The sequence below is a fragment of the Equus quagga genome, chromosome 2, assembly GCF_021613505.1.
Source record: "Equus quagga isolate Etosha38 chromosome 2, UCLA_HA_Equagga_1.0, whole genome shotgun sequence".
Lineage (NCBI taxonomy): Eukaryota > Metazoa > Chordata > Mammalia > Perissodactyla > Equidae > Equus > Equus quagga.
In genome coordinates, this window is record NC_060268.1 from 135,315,779 (window position 1) to 135,334,330 (window position 18,552).

Below are 18,552 nucleotides of genomic sequence, written 5' to 3' on the forward strand. Positions count from 1 at the left end.
TGTTTTTCCTTAACTTTCAGTAGCTTCGACATTCCGGGCACAGGCCATCTCTATCCTGTGCAAGTTCTGTCCATTACCCTCATGGCCAATGTCAGGGAGTAGGACTGGAGCAGTTACCCTGTGTGGGGGTGGCCATTGGATTGGCTGACCCTTGCATGATTGTTTCAGATGGGGTGCTTACTCTAATGCTATTTCTGCATCTCCTTCTTGCTGTTGGGACCAGCCGCTCTGTTCAGAGACATACGCTTGTACCAGCCACACAATCCATTTTACTTTGAAGATTCATACAAATTCGGTAATCTCCCAGAAGAGAACAAACTCTTGACACTTCAGTGGAAAAGTTTTATAAATCTTCAACCAAAGAATAAAGTTTTTAAAGGTTCTTTTCAGGTTTCAGTTCCAGCTATTATAAGGGCTTTCTTTCTACAATTATTGACAGAACAGTCAGTTCAGTTTGGGAGGAAAAATACTAGTATTTGTAGCTATCTTGGGTAAATGCCTTTGTGTGGAGAATAAGTACAGAGGGAGCTTGAGAGTTACCTGTCAGGGTGTCTGCTGGGTAGGGAGAAAGGGACTAAGACTTTAGCAATATAGCAATCAAAATCTCTGACCCACAGGGCTGCCTTCCTTGGCAGTCGCTCTTAAAAGTTCTTCTAGTGTAGAAATGAAGGACAAAAGCCCACGTTTTCTGTAAGAATGAAAATCTAAGCTATGCCTTAGAATTAATTTTTGATAGGTTAACCACGTACTGACATACTACTTAATCCAACATAACAAAAAATTCATATTATGGCAGTTTAAAAGTTGTGATGAATTCTCAACTCCTGAAAATTTGGGGGAAGCAAAGAATTACACTAGAGAGAAATGTGCTGAAAAATACCTGTGACCTGTTTTCCTAATTTCCGACTATGTTTTTGCTGATAGAGATCAATGGGAAAGTATAGCTTTGCCAGCCTCAGATGGAGAAGTTACCTTGATCAGGGTACTTATAAATATATTTTAAAGTATCATTAGTATCTATAAAGGAAGGGAAAAAAAGAAGGTTCAGGAGCCAGTGGGAAACGAGCCAGTTTTTCAGCTGGCTGTCCTCTTCAACTTGCTGAAAATAAGGAAAGGAAATTACATGAATATTCCTCAAAAGTGCAGGATGATTTCTATAAGGAGAGAGCATACAAAAGTTTTAACTTATCTTCTTTTTTCCACCCCACCTATTAGTATTACAATAAAAAATTCTTCTGGTAGAAAAACATTTATTTTTCTTATGAAGATCCCAATAGGGTATATTGCTTTGGCATCTGAGTCACATTTAATTCCCTGCCTTCATTTTCCCCTCCTTTTTGTCAGACCATGGTTTTGTAGGCAATGGAGAACCTTTCCAGAACTCTTTCTTCATGAGGATACTTTCTGCAGGAAAGCGAGCACGTGAGCGTCAGTGCACACAGTAGGCCCTCGGGCATTGTTTGCCCAGAGTGGTTTTCACGTGGTTCCCAGTGGGGCCCGAGAGGAGTGTGCAATCCACTTGTGGTAGGCGTGGAAAGCCATGGTGTCACATCTTTCCCTTCCCATTGTCTGTCACTGCCTGGCAGATTGTAAAGGAGGAAGAACTTTGATCTCCAAATCAGAAAAATGGTGAGTAGATAGTGTTTGCATGAGTTCACACTTGGGGCACTTTATGAAGCGGATGAACAACAGCTCCAGAGAACCCCTACCAGATCCTCGCACGATGCCCTTGGACTTCTTGCTCCAGCCGTCACACACTTCAGCAGTCAGTCCCGCAAAGCCGAATATGCTGATCTCCAAAGTTAGACTTCTGATGTTGGGAGCACGCATACTAAGTCCCTTCAGCAGAGCATCCTCTTTCTTTTCCTTCTCATTTTCTTGGTGAATTTGGGTTTCTTACCAGGGCCCAAATGTTTTAGGCCCCGTTTAACATTTCAGCCAATTCTTGCTAAAGCTCTGTGAACACCGTGTGTGTATAAATGACTCCTGACTTATTAAATTTCTTCCAGTGCATGCATCCCAGCAGAAGATACCCCAGCAGGCCTTGAGCACTGCTGCTGCTTAGCTTCCCATCATGAATATTCAGAGGCTGCAGTCATTGAGGACTCAGGTGGCAAAAATAGTAAGGTGATTGAAGCAAACCCTAACATGAAAGCCAAATCTACATTTCAGCGACTTAGAAACCCTGATTACAGCCCAGATTCCCCATGCTCTGACCCTCACACCACATGAGAGGAGAGTCCTGGGGAACTCCTCTGAATCAGGCATCTGTTCCATACACCAACATGCTCACGTCTTTCTGTATGATGTGTTGTAATCAGCATGTTGTTTTTAAAAGACAACAGGCCCTTCTGTAGTCCTCTCCCACAAATGCATTTAGGCTGATAGTTCAGTATAAAGGATGCACTGTTGAGACCGGCAATGCATGCATTGTTTTCCCCATAATGCAGTCAGGATCTCCATAGTGAAATTTAGTGTATTTTGTGAAATCTTATTTTATATATTTTGTCCCCATCAGCAGTTAAACTAAAGTAGGAACTGCTCCATTCTATTACGGGTTAAATTATGCTCTGTGCAGATCTAGTGGTGATGTATAAATTGCAGCCCTGTCTTTTTTCCGAAGGATTCTAAAATAGGTTTTCAGAATTAGTGCTGGATTTTTGCTCCTGCATGTGTGGTGACTCTTGATTTTTTCTCTTCGGAGGAGCATCCTTTGCAGCATTCCCCCTTCCGAGGAATCACTTAGACACTTCCAGCTGGTGGCAGGGGATACAGCCATAATACAGCTTCCTCTGTCCCAGCTGTCTTTTTCACTACGGTAAATGCATTATGATGGCTGCACTCTCGGGTAAAGGTGCAGGTAGAGGAAGGTGTAGGATGAAGTCTGGAAACCGTCGTTTGGGTTTTTAAAAGCTTCAGCTTCGACAGCATCTTTGCCTTTTGAATGTCTTGCTGCTTCTCGTCAGAGTTCTCTCCAGTGATTGGAATGCTGCTGTAAGCCTGATCAGAGGTGCCTGAGGATATCACCTTTTACAAGGAAGCCCTGCGTGCTTGAGAGGATCTTTTTAAATGCATTATGGCTCATGCAGCCTCACAATTAAAGAAGACCAGGGATTTAGAAATCAATGCTGAAGAAGAGACTGAGAAAAAAAGGAAGCACCGCAAACGGTCCCGGGATCGGAAGAGAAAGGTAGCTATGATGCCAGAGCAGAGATCTTGCCTGGATTCTTTTTGTTTTAATCTCCTCCTGGCATCTGTTAGAAGCATTAAGGGCTATTTTTACATGCCGTATAGAGTGTAAATTGGGTGTGTAAATTGGGAACAGATGATCAAACCCTCCGGCAGACCATGGCTGCAGGATGGGCCAGGCGTGGGGAGGTTTTACCCTGTGTGGGGGTGATTGCAGTGCTGATGCGGAAGGTGTGCTTTCACTTTCCGTGGTCTTGGGCATGTTTCCCTGACTCAGAGAGGTGTTGCAGGGAGTTAAAAGTACTTTCTTCCCAGCCCGGTCAAGGTTACCTGGACTGCTGTGACTTATGTCCGAGGGAGAGGCCCGAGAGCCAGGCTTTGTACTTCTTAGAGGTCTGTCTCATGGAAAAGGAGCTTTTGTGCTAGAACTGTGTCACATGTGTGTGTTTCTCCGGCAGATCTGTGACCTTAAAGACGGAGCAGAAAAGTCATTCCCTGCTTTGCTTTTTCTTTCTTTCTTTCCTTTTGCCTCTTATTTCTATAAGGTGCTTTTAACTAGGTTGTCCAGTGGACATAAACTGCTAGAAATCACTTTCTTTTGTTAAATAAAGCTAAAATCATACAGATTTTTTTTTTTCTCCCTGCTGGGTGAGTGATTATCCCGAGTGCAGGCATCTCTGGTGCCATGACGGGGACCTGCAACCTCCAGCACTGACTGCTTCAGATCAGATCATGGGCATTGATCAGCCTCTACTATATTCCAACGCAGCGGGGAAAATAGGAGGAATATTCTAGGTCAGTGGTGTTTTATTACAGCCTGAGAGTACTTACTGAGTGTTTGGTGGCCCTTTTAAATATGACTGTTAGGTGCCGGACGGGAAGTGAGGCCCCAAAGCACTTTTCTTCCATGACCATTAATAAAAATTGACTAAAACTCTGTGATCTGAATACAGAAGTCAGGTCATAAAGCATTTTTATGTTTCTTTGTGAGCATTCCCAAGGGAAAGATAATCTTAATTTGCCCTGAGCAGTGATGCATGTGCTTTCTAAATGACATGCAGATTTCATCCAGCACATGTACCCCTCTTCAGGAGGGATCGTGGCTATTTTTGGTGCCTTTGCCATTTTCTTCAGTTTGGATCTATAGCAGAAGCCTGTCTGCCTTTTGTTACATGGCAGACTTTACGGGGCTGAGTTTGGAGGGTTCTAGTTGTTTTGCTGCAAGATGTTAAATATAGACAGTTCCCACTTCAGTATTCTTGTAAATAAACTTCTTGAAGCTTTTTTCATAAAAGTACAGACTCAGGTTAGGAAATTCTGTGCAGGTGTATTTCAGAGCCTTGCCCAGCAGAGTTGGTGTGAAATTGCCATATTTTGCCAGGTTCTGGTCTGATTTTATTGTATTGGGTTTGTCTATGGGTAGGTCACTATCGATTGTCCCCTCTCCACATATCTCTCCCCACCCATACCATGATAAACTGGCTTCTAAGAAACATGGGGAAGGGGACATTTATTTGTATAAAGCCACGGTGTCGTCATTGCTGTTGATACTCTGCATAAGAGTTGTTAGCTGAGCCAGGCTTATGCACAACAGTTTCTTGTGGTAGTGATGGCAGGCCGCTGCCCTTATGCCTGGACCCCAGTTTGCCTTGGTAGCAAAATACGGAATGGGTGAGGCAAAGGGAGCTTCTGGACTCACTGAGCTGAAGCAAATGCTTTGTGGACCCAAATGCTTTGTTTTGAGTACAACAGAGTCTGTCCAATGTAAATCTCTTAGCAACCAGAAGGGAACATGGAGAAATATCAATATCGCTATTGTCAATGTGCGAGCTGATTTAAATGTTCTCAGGACACTCAGAGAGTAGAGCCAAAAAGTGGCCCATGGATAACACCTTTATGCTATTGTACTTAATTCATAACACAGTATAATAGGTATATTCCCCATCGAAGATACAGGTATGGCAGAAGATTTAGTATTCGTAGTCAAATGATTTCATGGACTACCTTTAATGTACAAAGTTACGGTTACTTTGAAGACACTCCAGTTTTCTTTTAGTGGTATAGAATATATTTCACTTATTCTCTACAAGGTGAACTGTTTCAACTTTGAGTTTCTTTTTCCTGCCTTTTTTCAAGATTCTAGTTAAGGCATGTGGGCTACTTTGCTCCGTATTGTAGGCTCCGTGTCAATTGGAAAAGCTGCTTTTAAATATTTTATGGGTTATGATGGGGATTGTTGCTCTTGCTCATATGCAGAAATATCCTCTAGGTTCTTTTAATTACATAAAAGTAGTAGTGAGTACTCACATAAAATTACAAAACAGAAGAGCTTGGGAAAAACTTAAAGATTGTCTAATTTATAGAATAAGGAATTTGGTTCATGGTACCCCTGCAATTCAGATTTAAGCAAGCCCAACAGGAACCTTTCTTGATTGTATCTATATGACACAGCAGCATGCAGTATGGGATATTACTAAGTATTATAATCAAATCATAAGACACATGTAAAATTAACATTGGATTCACATTTCATCAGTTTTGTTTAAAACCCAAGGAGTTACACATTTGGTCTATTATGAATATTGATAACCATGAATAAGTGATTCCCAGTCAAAAAAAAAAGTAGGAAACTTCTAGGAATTTATTATTAGTTGAATTTTAATAATCTGTTTTATTCTTGGCACATCAACTTTAGTGTCAGGAAAAAGGAAATATATTTGTCAAAAGGAGATGCATTTAGGTGGGTGAACTATTAATCTTTTTATCATCAATTTTTCTGGCTTGATGCAAAGAAAAAAGAAGAAAATAGTTTCAATGAATATCTAGTTTAAAAGTTTCTTACCCCTGTCTTCCCATAGTTGTTCCCTGATATGTTTTTCTCCTTCACTCCCCTTCTCTCCTGATGGTCTGCTCAGGTTGGCAGAAAGTGGGAGGCATGCCAAAGGTAGAAAGAGTGCCTTTGAAATGCAGCTTAATATTGGATCCATGTCCTCATTAAGCAACTTACAGAGGGGAGCTCTATATCCCCTGCACCCAGCAGGGTCCCTGCCCACAGGTGGTGGTCAGGAGATGGCCCCAAGCTACCATGAACCCATCAGGGTTAGAAGTCACAAATGCTCTTCAGTCCCACACTTCCCTTGTTGCCACTGGCTTCCGGTGCCATCTTACCTACATGTTTTGCCCTCTCTCAATGTAAACTATAAAATCCATTTCAATAGTGAGGAGTGTTAGGCAAACTGACCTTGATTTATTCAATAAAATTTTTTTTACGTATGCTTGTATATATTTACTACACCATGTCAAAAAAAACTTTGAGATGACCTAAGGAAATTTAAACTAAAAAAGGAAACATTTATGGAGTTCCCCTCTCTCTATATGTGACTGACACAGGGATATACTGGGATAAGGTGCTAATTAATACTATGGTTAATATCCTTTCTGATTATTAATGTCAAACTCATACAGCTATTCAGTGGTAGAGCAGGAGTGAATATCCATCGCTTCATTTTTGCTCTGAATTCAGCAAACACATTCATTCAGCACATATTTATTAAGTGACTTCTGTGGATCAGGCATTACATTCACTGTTGGAGACAAAGCTAAACAGGGCCTAGTGGCAACAGGACAGTAGCTTCCTGTAGCGGATGGGAAAGATAAGAGCACCATTAATCACCCTATGTAAAGTATGAAAAGGAGCCCACAGAAAGACCCCCCAATTCAACTTGAATGAGTTCAGAAGATTCTCAGTGAAGCTGAGCCTTGGAGGGAGGAGTGAGTGAGAGATAAGCAGACAATGACAGGAATTCCATGTCCAAAGTGATGGAAGTAGGAGGGAAAACTGAGGTGTGTGAGAAACAAACGTTATTTTGGAGCAAGGCAGAAATGGGTGTATGGCAGGAAAAATGGCTGGAAAAGTAGTCAGGGGCCAGGTCATGAAGACCTTTGTATGCCATCTTACGGAGTTGGAAATTATCCTGCTCAAAGGAGAGGGGAACTTGAATGGACTTTAATGGTGGTGATAGGGAGAGGAGATTGAAGAGCTTTATGGTTTAGAACCATTATTCAAGCACCAGTGTTGTAGACAGCAGCTGGGAGAGCAGTCAGAAGGCACTGATGGTGATCTAGGCACAAGAGATGCTGAAGATCTGAACCAGAGTGGAGACTCTGCCAGTGAAGAGGGGGTGTTGCATACAAGAGATATTTAGGGGAAGACTCAATAGAACTTGGCAATGGACTGTATGTAGGATGTGAGAGGGAGAGATCGGATTCCAGGGTAGCTGCCAAGTTCCTGGCTTGAAGCGGAAGATGAAGAATTAAATTTCCTGGATTCATGTCTTTTCTCCTAGGACATTTATTGACCACTTAAAATGCGCCGGGTAGGGTTTTAGATTGCTTTATAGGCAGAGGCTGATTTAATCTTCACAAAAACCCTACACAGAAAGTATTTTTACAAGTGAGGAAACTGAGGCATGAGCCTTTCTTTAAGCTGTCTTCGACGCTCCCACACGAGTTAGTGGTAAAGCTGAGATTCCAGTTTGCATGGTCTGTCTGGCTTGTGCTCTTAACTACTACACTCTACAGCGCATGTACTTATTATTTTCACAGCTCTACGTCAAAGGGGGTTTGATTCAAAGAAGCTTTTAAATGATAAGCTGTTTCCTAGACATCTGGAACCTTAAATAACAGGCTTTCCATCTCTAAGTAACCCACTATTGTAGTGTGTCTGTTTTTCTTACCCTTTGTGATAGACTTTAATGTTTCACCTTAAGAATTTCCTTTTTTTTTTTAATTTTGGAAAATGAAGTGAAAAATTACCAACACCTGGACTTCACATCCTCAAAGACATGTTGCTGTAATAACGACACAATAGTGTCTTAGGTGCTTGCTCTATATCAGGCAATGTACAGAGTGATTCCCATGGATTGTTCTGGGTTTTTCTCTCACGACTTCTCTATGAGGCAGGTGTTATTTTCATCACCATTTTCCATAGCTAAAACTAAGACTTAAAGAGAACAAGTAACTTGCCTGAGGTCATACAGCCAGTAAGTGGTGGACATAGTCTTAAACTTGGGTTATAGGACATCGGAATCTGTAATTAATCTCTGGGTTTATTGTAATGAAACTCAAGCAATCTCTTTTAGGGTTAAAGCAATTTAAGGATTTGAGAATAGATTTCAGGAGACAAGAACAGTTGTTGAGTGTTATCTCCTGTTGTAGAAACATGGTGCTTCCTGACATTTTACAGGCTTTCCCCATGCCTGGTTACCTACATACCTACCACCCATGATGTCAGATGCCAGGCAGGGTGAGGTTTTGCACTGCAGCAGCTGGACTTTTGGGGGAGAAGATTGTGTGGACCCTTATGAGATAAAGACAACCTACTCTGTTTTCTGCTCTGCTGAGTACAACATAGACTTCAGGTCTCTAGGGAGCCTTGTTTCTCTATCAGCATACTTGGTATTCTGCACTGTAATTATGTGTTTACGTGTTTGTCTCACCCAGGAGATGATGAGCTCCTTGCGGCCAGAGGTGGTATCATAATCACCTACTACCAAATTGGGGCTTGTAGAGTAGGTAGGTGGGTAGGAGGGAGGGTGGGAGGGAAGGAAGGGAGAAATGGAGGGAGGAGGATGGATGGATGGATGGATGAGAGGTAGAATCGTGTAGTGATTAAGAGCATGAACTATAGAGTAAGACTGAGTTCAGATGCTGGCATTATCTCTTAGCTGGTGTGAACTTGTGGAAGTTATTTAACCTCTAGGTGCCTCAGTCTTTTCACCTCCACCATGAATATAATAATAGTATGTACTTAGCCACAGGGTCGTAACGAGATTCCAATGAATTTATATTAGAACAGAGCTTGGCACGAAGTAAGAGCCGTATAGTGGTAGTTGTTGCTATCATTTTTGGTGGTGTTAATGATCAGACAAATGAACAGAAGAATGAATGGACTATTTCCAACCTGAGCCTTTAGGAATTGTGCCAACAAGTCAACTCATTAAAGCTGGGCAGGTATGTTCCCTGGAGCATATCCAGCTGCTGCCCCATCTTCCTTCTTCCACCATTTGGAAGAGGATGGATAGAAGAAGGCTTGGCTCACCCATAGGAAAGGTTGTAAACCTTTGTCCTTTGATGTTTCATGGTCTTTAGGAGTAGGGAAGCAATTAAATAAAACGTGTCAGCTGATTGGTTCTCTATGCTCTCTCTCTCACTGTCATGGTACATTTTCTTCTCAATAAAGTCATCTGTTCGTTTAAAACAAACAGCACTTTCTTGCTCTTAATCGATTACCGTTATAACCAGTACAAGATCATGTTAGGTAGAAATTACACATTTATTAATGGCCCAATATGTTATTTTACAGTTTTTTGTTAGTTTTATCACCAACATACTTTGGCCATTGACCTGTTTCTTCATTGCTCTTCAAGCCCATGATCTTTTCTGTCTCTTAGTTTTCCTTTGGCAGGATGATCTATTGGGGTGTATGTGTTACTGAATCTCAATATGGAAAAATGTTAGCTTTTCATAGCTATGCTTGAGGATTTGGCAGTGCTTTATTTTCTTTCTAGTTATCTTGCTAGAAAAGTTTACATTAATCGTATCACATTTTACCTGCATCTCTTCATTTAATAAAAATGTATTGTTAACCTACATCGTGTCTGTCACTGTGCTGGGACTGGTGATATAAAGGTTGGGACTGGCAGGCCCACCCACGTGCTCCCTTTCAGATTCTGCTTGTGCTACTGTACACAGGTAGGAATGAGGGACTAGAGGAAAAAATGAATATTGTTGGGTGGCCCTCCTATGTGCTGGTGCTTTGTGCATTCCTCATCTTATTTGAATATATGTTGATGCTGCGTCAGAGTGTTATCCAGGTGTACCGAGGCATTAGCCTAAGCTTGAGTTTGTTATGTAATTCATCTCAGTCACTGAAATAGCTGGGCTTGGAACCAAGGTCTGTGCGGTCCTAAGTCCCTCGCTTGGGCCATGAGAACCCCTACAGGAAAGGTTTCTTAAGGGAAGTTCCTATTAATACAACTCTATGGTGAATTCTTATGTTAAGAGAAGAATTATCACTTTTGTAAGATTAAAATTTAAATTATTTAGTAATTGGGATTTTTACAAATTAATTATTTAAATTTAACTGCAAAATCTAAATATTGTAAATCATTACACAAGTTAGTGTGCTTTTACATTTAAAATAATTTTTTTTTCCTTTTTTTCCCCAAATCCCCCCGGTACATAGTTGTATATTCTTCGTTGTGGGTCCTTCTAGTTGTGGCACGTGGGATGCTGCCTCAGCGTGGTTTGATGAGCAGTGCCATGTCCGCACCCAGGATTCGAACCAATGAAACACTGGGCCGCCTGCAGCGGAGCGCGCAAACTTAACCACTCGGCCACGGGGCCAGCCCCTAAAATAATTTTTAAGAGGATTTCAGTCACTGAAAAGAAAAAGAGAATCATTAGCTTCTATCTGTCGATTGATGCGTACGTTAAATATTGAGGGAGAATGTCTAAATACAGTGTTACACTGTCAGATACATTATCCAAATATTATTGTAAAGAAATATTTGTATAGAAAGGTAACATTTGAAAACAAGCAATCTGCTATAGTTTTACCTAAATTGGTATTTCTATTTTGTATAAATTAAAAGTAGAAGAGTTGAAAGTAAAGCAATGGAAATTAAGCTTGAATCTTTTACACACAATTCAGATTTTTCTGGCATTTATCCCATTCACTCAAGATTATGTTGTCCTGGACTCAAAATGGCATCATGAAATAGAATCTTTGTCAAATATAGGAGCTGCCTAGAAAATGTATAGATTTCAATTGAGATTTAATTGGTTCTAGGGAATTATTTCTCAGTCATATTGACCTACTAATTAGGATCTGTTCTGTTTGAGTTTAGGTGAAGCCCATCAGAAGGGGTAGAACAGAGACTAACACGCATATCTGCCAGGTCTGTAGCTGAACAAAAGCTAATTACCCTATGAGAAGAAGGATATATGGACTGCACGGAAAAGAATGGGAGAGAGAACTTGGCCAGAGAGGGTTGGAAGGAAGGAAGTCCAAGATTTTCTAGTGACTGGGAGCCAGTGACACTGAAACATTTATAATCTATGTGTAGGTACCCTAAAAACCGTGTAACTTCAACAATGTGAACAGCATTATTTTATCCCACTGAGATACAGTTTTCTAAGAAGTCTGTGCAGTTGAAGAGAGTATGGAAGCATGGTAACTTTTGTTTAGTAGAGGAATAAAAACATTAATAAAGCAGGCAAGCAATAAGGAGAAAGCTGTGGGGAGGGGGCTAAGTATTACAGTCCATGGTAGTGGAAAAAATGGCTCTCAGCCTAGGTGTGAGGAGGTCATATCACAGCTGCTGCTATGAGCTCTGTGGCCTTGAACTAAATTTCTTTGGGCCACAGTTTCCACATTACTCAAATGGAGATATTAGTCCTTTACTTGCATGCATATTGTAAGGAGCAGAAATGCTATAAAAGCATTTTGCCAGGTTCCTGGCATAGAGTACTTAGCAAGGGCTTCCAGCTTCCCTCCCTTATGGGATGGGCTCTCAGATGTAATCAAGTGACTGTAGTCAAGAAGGAGGTGGAGGAACTGAGAAAATAAGGGAATGCTTTTAAGAAATTTCCCACCTAGTAAGCACTCAGAAAATAATTTGATGAGTGAAATTTACCAGTAGACTGGCATCCTCAAACAGCCATTTGAGTCCTGCAGTCCATCTCTTTGCAAACTTTTCCCCAGCCCTCAGAGAATTAACTCTGTCATTTTGAGAAATACTCCCAAAGACTCATATGTTAAATACATTTTCCATTCATTAACACTACTATTAATTAGCTTCTCTCAGTAGTTGAATGAGTGTCTAGGTAGATATTAAAGAAAGCTTAAGAACCATAGACACAGATAGAAAAGTATCAAACAATTCTTTTAATGAACAAACTTTATTTTGCAGATTTGGGCATAAATGTTGAAATATGTGTAGAGGAAAAGTACTTACTTGGGCTGAATGAAGCAATCTTCACTGAATAGTTTATATATTATAATTATTGAAAAGAAACAAAAGGTTACCTATACAATATGTCTACAAGATATGTATGTTTCATTACCAACCAATTTATCATCCCCTCTAGGTAACATGGCCACTAAAGAGGTGGTGTTACAGTTTCAGGATAGTTGGGGACTGGGGACGAATGAATAACCTCACCAATAATGAGTTATCCTCTTTTATACCTGGTTTCAGAACCCAAAGTGGCCCGTTGACTTCCTTTACCGGCACATTCCCTTCTGCTTTCTCAGACTGCCTCTTGCAAATGCCTCTACAGTTTTCAATCCGGCACAGCAAGTCACCCTGCCTTGACCAAGTCTGCTGACATCAATAACTGCCACTTAGAATTATCAGTGTTTAAACACTCCCATTCACCCTAAACTAAAATGGAAAAACTGAACCAAAACCTGGCCATCTCTCCTAGACGTTTTTATTATATACTCTCTGTGATTTTTCACTTTTTGGAGAAAGGCGGTACCATCAGATGCCCAACAGCAAAAATACATGGAGCAGAGTTTGTCCTTTCATTTATTGAGCTGTAATTCTTTGAAGAACTTTTGAGTGCTTTAAGTAGATAACTGTATTGAATCCTCATGCATGGATGGTATTATCCCAGTTCTCTGTATTAGGAAAGCTATACTCTGAAAGTTTCAGCAAGCCCAAGGTTGCACAGTTAGTAAGTGTAAAGCTGGATGCAAACCAGGTTGGTCTGATTCCACCATTCCTCACCCTCATTCCCTAGCAGACCCAGCTCAGTTCTAAGTCACCACTGAGAGCAAAAAGCACCATTTTCACAGGATACTGGCCTCTATGAGATGAACCTTTCCTAGATCATGGAATGCCGCGCTAGTGTTTCTGCCTCTACAAAATTCTCCTAGTAGCATCCTTCTTGTGATTTATGTTTTCCCTCCAAATGGAAAGCACACAATGGGGCATGGAGGGTAGGAGGGTGATAATGCTGGATGTAATAAATACATTTGCTTAACTTCAAGTCACTTTCACTTCACACATTTACTTGAAATGCATCCTACCTGAAGAGGATCATAATCGTATTAATGGTAAAATAAAGAAATGTGAATGTAATTAATTCCCAAAATGATTGTATTTTTGAAGAGGAGCGGTGAAACCGTCTTGTGTTGGCTGATTTCTTGGTTTCTGAAATGACTATATTCCCACATGTTTGCTGATGCCTTCCGTTTCATACTCATCATTTTTATGAGAAAACTGTGGAAGAAGCTGGTTTTAAATAACTCACTCAGGGCCTCAAAACAGACTAATTTTCAGAGCCTAGATTAGAAATTAAAATACGATTTGTAGAATGGTAAGAAATTAACGCCACTGCCGAAAAGCTACTTCAGCTGATGACATAGACAAAATGTGAGAATTGAGTCACTGCAGGCTGTGCCAGATCCTTTTGTTATCATCAGAATAGAAAAGGTCTCTTAAGCCTTATGAAGTGATACTTTTTTCCCTTGACTATAAGAACAATGAGTTAAATCTTTGGGGAAGGGAGTGGCAAAAATTGGAGTTTCAAAAAAATTTATTATTTGGAACAGATCATTTTAGGCTTTACTAGCAAGCCTCAGTTGGAATCAGTAGGAAAGCTGCTAGCAAAGGTTGGGTTCCCTTTACAATAAAATAATCGGTAGGTGGTGAAGGCTGTTATCTCGGTTGATACTTGCATGAGCCTCTGAGTCAGGTGGCTTTATTCTCAGTTTGTAAATGAGGAGATTGAGGCTTAGAAATTGAATTTATCAGTAACAATGAGCAAAAAGCAGAGGCAGAACTTGAACCTATGGCTGTTCGACTCTAAGGCTCCCCCACCCTATGTCACTATTCAGCTTACAGATTATTCATTAGTCATAGAAGATTCTTGCATTTGGAGAGTGCTTTTATTTTGACTTCCATTATTTTATTTTCTAATCAGTTTTTAAATCGTTTTTATGCCTCTTTCCTCATTACTAATGTTATTCATTTGTTTTATGTGATAAATACTAGATGAGGAGTGCTTTTTAAATAATGATGTATGGCTTAAGCTCTATATTTTTATCTTCAGGTATTACACGGGGATGCTAAGTATTATTGCAAAGCACAGAAATTTTGAATCAGATACAAAAGGATCATAATTGACTTTGGCACTGTGGATTTACAATAGTCTAGGGAAGTAACATTTGTCAAAGTCATAACCTTGAACAATGCATTTTGTTTTCTATTAGTAAATCCCCAAAATATTCAATCTCATCATTTCCAGCCACTTACCTGGTTTGTTAGAGGTGAAGGAAAGAGGACATGCTGAAAGTTTCTGAGGTCACTGAGTCCCCACACTGTCCACTGCTCCCTCCCTTTTCTGTAAGGACCTGCTGTCCCTTTGTGCTTGGCCACTGCAATCTGATTCAGTAACATAATGAGTATATTTATTAGCTGTGTCAACACTCAAAATACATTTGTCTGCCCTTAAGTAACAGAAAGACAATCATATTGATGTTTAAAAACGCTGAATGCAGTTAATTTCTTCCCTTTGAAGAATGGCCATTGTTAACGATGCCTGCTTTACTACACCTCTTCGGCTGCAGTCATTCTTTGCCATCTAAAAATAAATGGTTTCGTTATGCACATTTATTCCAAATATATTCATACTGGTAATTCAGGCATATGAAATTCACACATTCACTTGTCTTCATTAGTGTAGAATTAGTGATCCTGATAATCCTCCTCAATTCCAGTCTGTGATTTGTTTCAAAAGGTTTTGATTGAGCCTCATCTTAGCTGAAATTGGATCTTTGAGGACGACCATGAATACATTTAAAATAAGTTGACTGTGTTATGACCTGGCTAATGTGAGCCCCAGTCTTGATTCTTCCTGGAAGTTCAGCGTGGCTAAGGCAGCCTGGGTTTCTCTTGCTCCACTGTATGTGGGTCCAGATCCTGATCTATCTTCGAGCTCTCCAAGGAAGAGCTTTGTCTTCACTGACCAGTTGTAATTTGATTTTACATGACATGTTTCAGTGGATTTTCTATGGGATAAGATTAAAATAATAGCCATCCACTTGGCATCTGATAAGTGTTATCTTTCTGTTGTCTGGTGGATTAGTTAGGATTTTGTTTGCAGTGTCAGGAAGGGAGAGTGCTCTTCGGTGCTTTTGGCATTCTCGGCTTTAACCTGCTTTCCTAGGGCTTCATTTCAGCTTTAGAGGAACCTAAATTATTAATATGAGCTGTGCTGTATCTCCACATACAGCTTAATCCAGCCTTTTTTTTCTAAGTGCTGCTGGAGGTCTCTGAAATAATAGAGAAATTGATTTTTAGAGACTCTGTGGAATGAGCAAATGGGCCTGGTCATGAGCTGTGGAGTCACATAGGCTTGGGTTTGAGTCTCATTGCTGTCACTTCTTTGCTGTATAGTTTCAAGTCGCTTACTTAACCTCTCTGAGCCTCTGTGCCCTCATCCCTAATAACAGCTATTGCAAAGAGATGTTATGAAGACAAAATTAAATCGAGCATAAAGTGTCCGGCACAGCGCAGTGATTCAACAAATGTTCATTCCTCACACTCCTTCACTCCTTTCCTCTTTCCCTTGTCTACTTGGAAGAAATGAGTTTGTTTTATGCTAAACATATTAAAATGGGGAAAGTAAATTGGCTGAAATCAATTATAAGCAGGGGGTTAAAAAATAAATAAAAGTATACATATGCATGTATGTGGAGAAAAAAATATGTATAGAATGTAATAATAATTATATATACGTTTGTGTGTATATATATAAATTATATAATATTCCAAATATATATTTAAATATATATTCTAAATATATTCCAAATATATATTTATTTACAAATCCAAATATATATATATTTATGTTTATACACATATATATCTTCCCCCTGCCCCCCAGCATAGCACAGTTAAACCCAGAGCCCAATCTCTATTAGGAAGAAATGTGGTCTATGGAGGAGTGTTGAACGTGGTGTGGGTGTAGGGACACTTGGGTCCTGTGGCGGTGTGTGGCTTTCCTAAGATAACTCCGTGCAGCTCTAGCCTGTCCTGCAGCAGTGCCCACCTCCAGTGCAGGTGGCTTGGTCAGCTGGCAGATTTTCTAAGCAGAGTCTAAGCCAATCCTTCTTTCCCTGGGTAGGCCTTAATGGATTTCCCTTTGCATTCCTGTTAAAGGTCTCCCACTGGCAGCTGCTTTTTGACTCCCAGAGTGAAATCCACTTGGAGGAAACTAGTCAGCAAAAGTTCAGGTTTAGTGACTCTCCTAAGAGCGCTTCGGAGGCGGTTCTGATCCACATTTCCTGGGGACAATTGAAGAGAAGTGGGTGAACTACGGACAGACAGGTTTTCTTGCTAAATATTACTGTCCAATCAAAGAAGACTTCTGTTGGAGCTTTGACAGCATTTAATACCTGCTGTGCCACTTTTACTCCCTGCTTGATGACTAGTAATATTCGAGGCCTTTCCATGAGCTCTCTTACCTTAGTCTTCTTTACCGTCTAAGTGATTGATGGCCATTGTGGACACAATGTTCAGCACAGGGAGGCTAAGGTCACCCAGAGAAAGGGTTACTGTTACCATTCTGAAATATGTTTTTCCAATAGTTTTCTATGCACATATGTGCTTAATTTCTTCTCTCTTCTTTCTTTCCCTTCTCTTCCTTTCCTTCTTTTCCCTTTTATTTCCTTTTTGCCCCGTGGAGATGAGATAATAGTGGGACCTCCTGTTTAGTAACCTCATTTTTTCCCACTGAACAGTATAATACGAACCTATGTCCATGTCAGTAAATATGTTTCTATAAGTTATTTAATGAATCTACAGTATTCTCCTTTATGGATGTACCAAAATGTGTCCAACTGTTCTCTTATTTTTGTATATTTAGTTCATTTCAATTTTTGTTATTATGAAAAATGGCACAAAGGACAGTATGACTTCATCTTTTTCCAAAACCACAGTATTCTTGTTTTCTGTTCTCCTTATTTCTGGTGATGCCTTAGCATAGCATTCAGGGTCCTCCATCCTCAATCCAGAGCAGCATTTACAACCTCATTGTCCACAAGTCCACCAGTTGACCCTGGTTCTACTTGGGATGTCTCTACCTTTTACCCTTCGCAGAGCGTGCCCCTGCTTGCCCACCGCTCGTCTTTGTGTTGCTCTTCCTGCCATACCTCCTTCCGCCATTCTCCTTCCAACTGTCGGGGCTCATCTCCAATCCCACCTTCTTCCTGAGACACTGCATTACCCAGCTGGAAGCAATTTCTTTCCTCTTAACCACTACAACTATTCTTAGGAAACTTAAGATACTCTACATGGAATTATAGTCCTTTGTATATGAACACCCCTAGATGAAAAAAGTCGCAAGTCTTGATTTTGAATCTTGGCAAGTCTCCTAAGTTTGCAACTTCAGCTGCTGTTTCCTTGTGTTGTTTCATATTCAGGACCCTGGCACAGCGGCATGGAGAATCCTTCCCAGCTCCAAGAGTTTCCTCATGCTCCTACTGGACTACAGGTTCCTTGGAGCAGGATCACTACTGATTCCTGATGTCTGCTCTTCCAGGTCCCCTTGGCTCCAGCCTGTTAAATGGCAGTGGCTGCACAGCTCTGTGCCCAGCCTTCTCTTCCAGGCTTCATTAGCTCATCTGAGATTCTTTTAGGCCTGTGGCTCTCAACTGGCAAGAGAAGATGCTGTGTCACGTTCACCTGGGTAATGTGACCAACCAGCTTGCTTTGTCCAGGACTGAGGGGTTTCCTGGGATGTGGGACTTCTAGTGCTAAAATTGGGACAACCGTGCCCCACGCCCCAAGCGCATATTAGAATTGGTGGAATGCGGTGGGGGGGGCAAATTGTAGAGCAAGGAGGAGGTCCTCTATGCCACCTGTCTCTACAACTCTCTCAGCTTTGCTTCCTTTGAGGGTCTTGCCTTCCATCTATGATTATGATATTGCTCTTTCTCCTCTATGAGTCTGTCTCCCATTTATTAACTTCCAGTGTCATCAGTGGGCATTATTTCTTCCTAACTTTTCTGCCATCTCTTGATCATTTAAGCACAGCAGACTGTTCCACATGCATACCATAGCACGTATAGGAATGTACATAAAATTTACATTTAGGCAACAAATGCTTTCATTATATAGCGTCTCATCTAGGACCTGATTGCTTTTGCTTTGCTTTGCTCTCTCTGGCTCTTTAACTCCCTGGATAATGTGCTACGCTCACCTTCTTGGTTCGAGTATATCCCGGCTTTGACTTGCCAAAACAGCCTCCTCCTCCCACCCACCCTACCTGAGCCTACAGAAGGATGCT

At 40.8% G+C, this 18,552-nt stretch overlaps 1 protein-coding gene across 1 annotated transcript in view; it reads left to right on the forward strand.

Annotated features, from left to right (window-relative positions):
* The first annotated feature begins 2,795 nt into the window (after window positions 1-2,795).
* The window catches only part of ANK3 (ankyrin 3), a 333,064-nt gene continuing 317,307 nt past the window's right edge, over window positions 2,796-18,552 (forward strand). The window contains exon 1 of the mRNA XM_046652926.1: window positions 2,796-3,190. Coding sequence (XP_046508882.1) covers window positions 3,077-3,190 — 114 coding nt within the window. The 5' untranslated portion in view covers window positions 2,796-3,076. The remainder of the gene's footprint in view (window positions 3,191-18,552) is intronic.